Source organism: Otolemur garnettii, unplaced genomic scaffold (genome assembly GCF_000181295.1).
Source record: "Otolemur garnettii isolate 467f Iridium unplaced genomic scaffold, OtoGar3 scaffold00160, whole genome shotgun sequence".
In the NCBI taxonomy this organism is placed as follows: Eukaryota; Metazoa; Chordata; class Mammalia; order Primates; family Galagidae; genus Otolemur; species Otolemur garnettii.
In genome coordinates this window covers 4080927-4081951 of record NW_003852555.1, presented here as the reverse complement: position 1 = coordinate 4081951, position 1025 = coordinate 4080927, and the positions used below count along the sequence as shown (strand labels likewise).

Sequence of the window (1025 nt, the reverse complement as noted above, 5' to 3'; positions counted from 1 at the left end):
CTCTGGTGTATGGGGCCAACGCCCTACTCCTTTGAGCCACAGGTGCCTCCCTCAACATTGTTTTATATCTTAATTTTTTTCTTTACCAACATTTAACTTGGTTGGTTTACCTTATTAATATATACAGATCTGATACATGTTTTAATGACATGAAAATATTCTATACTGTGGGTATGCTATCATTAATTTTGTTTGTTTTTCTCCCTAGTACCATCAACTACAGCAAAGACCTTCCTCTGGCCCAAGGAATCAAGTTTCAGTAAAGGTGTTTTAGGTGGATACTACTAATTTTTTTAGGCATTTCTACAACTGCTTCTGAAAAAGACAAAATTAAGATTTGTCCTGAATAAATGCATCGTTTTGAATATGGCAGTGCTAATCCTCCATGACCTCACAGTCCTGAGTAATTCAAGAGACTCATTTTTTTTTAAATCAAAATAAAATTGTTACAGCATAGATATACTTACTAAAAAATTGGTTGGATGGGTTTTTATGTCACTAGATGTACATGATTTTTTAAAAGAAAATGATTATTTTATAATTAGAAAAACTAGTATATGCCAGGGTAGAAACTTGGGAAAAGACAGAATAGCATAGAGAAGGCAAAGATTTTGCCGTATATGGAGGGTGTCACCTGAGCAAGTGAAGAGTTCTGAGGGTGAGTTTTGATTCACATTACCCCCCGGCATGTATTGGAAAGGGTGTGATTGAAAAGGCGGTATGTCCCTGGCAGCCTGAGGACCCAGGACAGTATTCGTGTGGAGTAACTTGCTGTGTTTAAAGTGACATGGACTACCAGGTCCTGCTCTTGCTCGTGATGTCAACTTGGAAGAGATTTGCAGGCTTGGCTTTGGCCTAGAACATGGCACTGCCCAAGGACCAGAGAGGCCAGAATGATGTGCAGAGTTCTGTTGAAAGCACATCTGGATTCGATGTCTTATACAGCCTTAGACCATTTATTGCAGTTGTTAGGTTTCTGCAGTTCGCAGTCCACCAACTCCTCAGTGACCTGATGGCATGTCCTT

The 1025-nt window shown here is 39.4% G+C and overlaps 1 protein-coding gene across 1 annotated transcript in view; it reads left to right on the top strand.

Moving 5' to 3' along the window:
- ALDH7A1 (aldehyde dehydrogenase 7 family member A1) overlaps positions 1-474 on the top strand; it is a 38523-nt gene extending 38049 nt beyond the window's left edge. The window contains exon 18 of the mRNA XM_003799968.3: positions 209-474. Coding sequence (XP_003800016.2) covers positions 209-263 — 55 coding nt within the window. The 3' untranslated portion in view covers positions 264-474. The remainder of the gene's footprint in view (positions 1-208) is intronic.
- The last annotated feature ends 551 nt before the right edge of the window (positions 475-1025 follow it).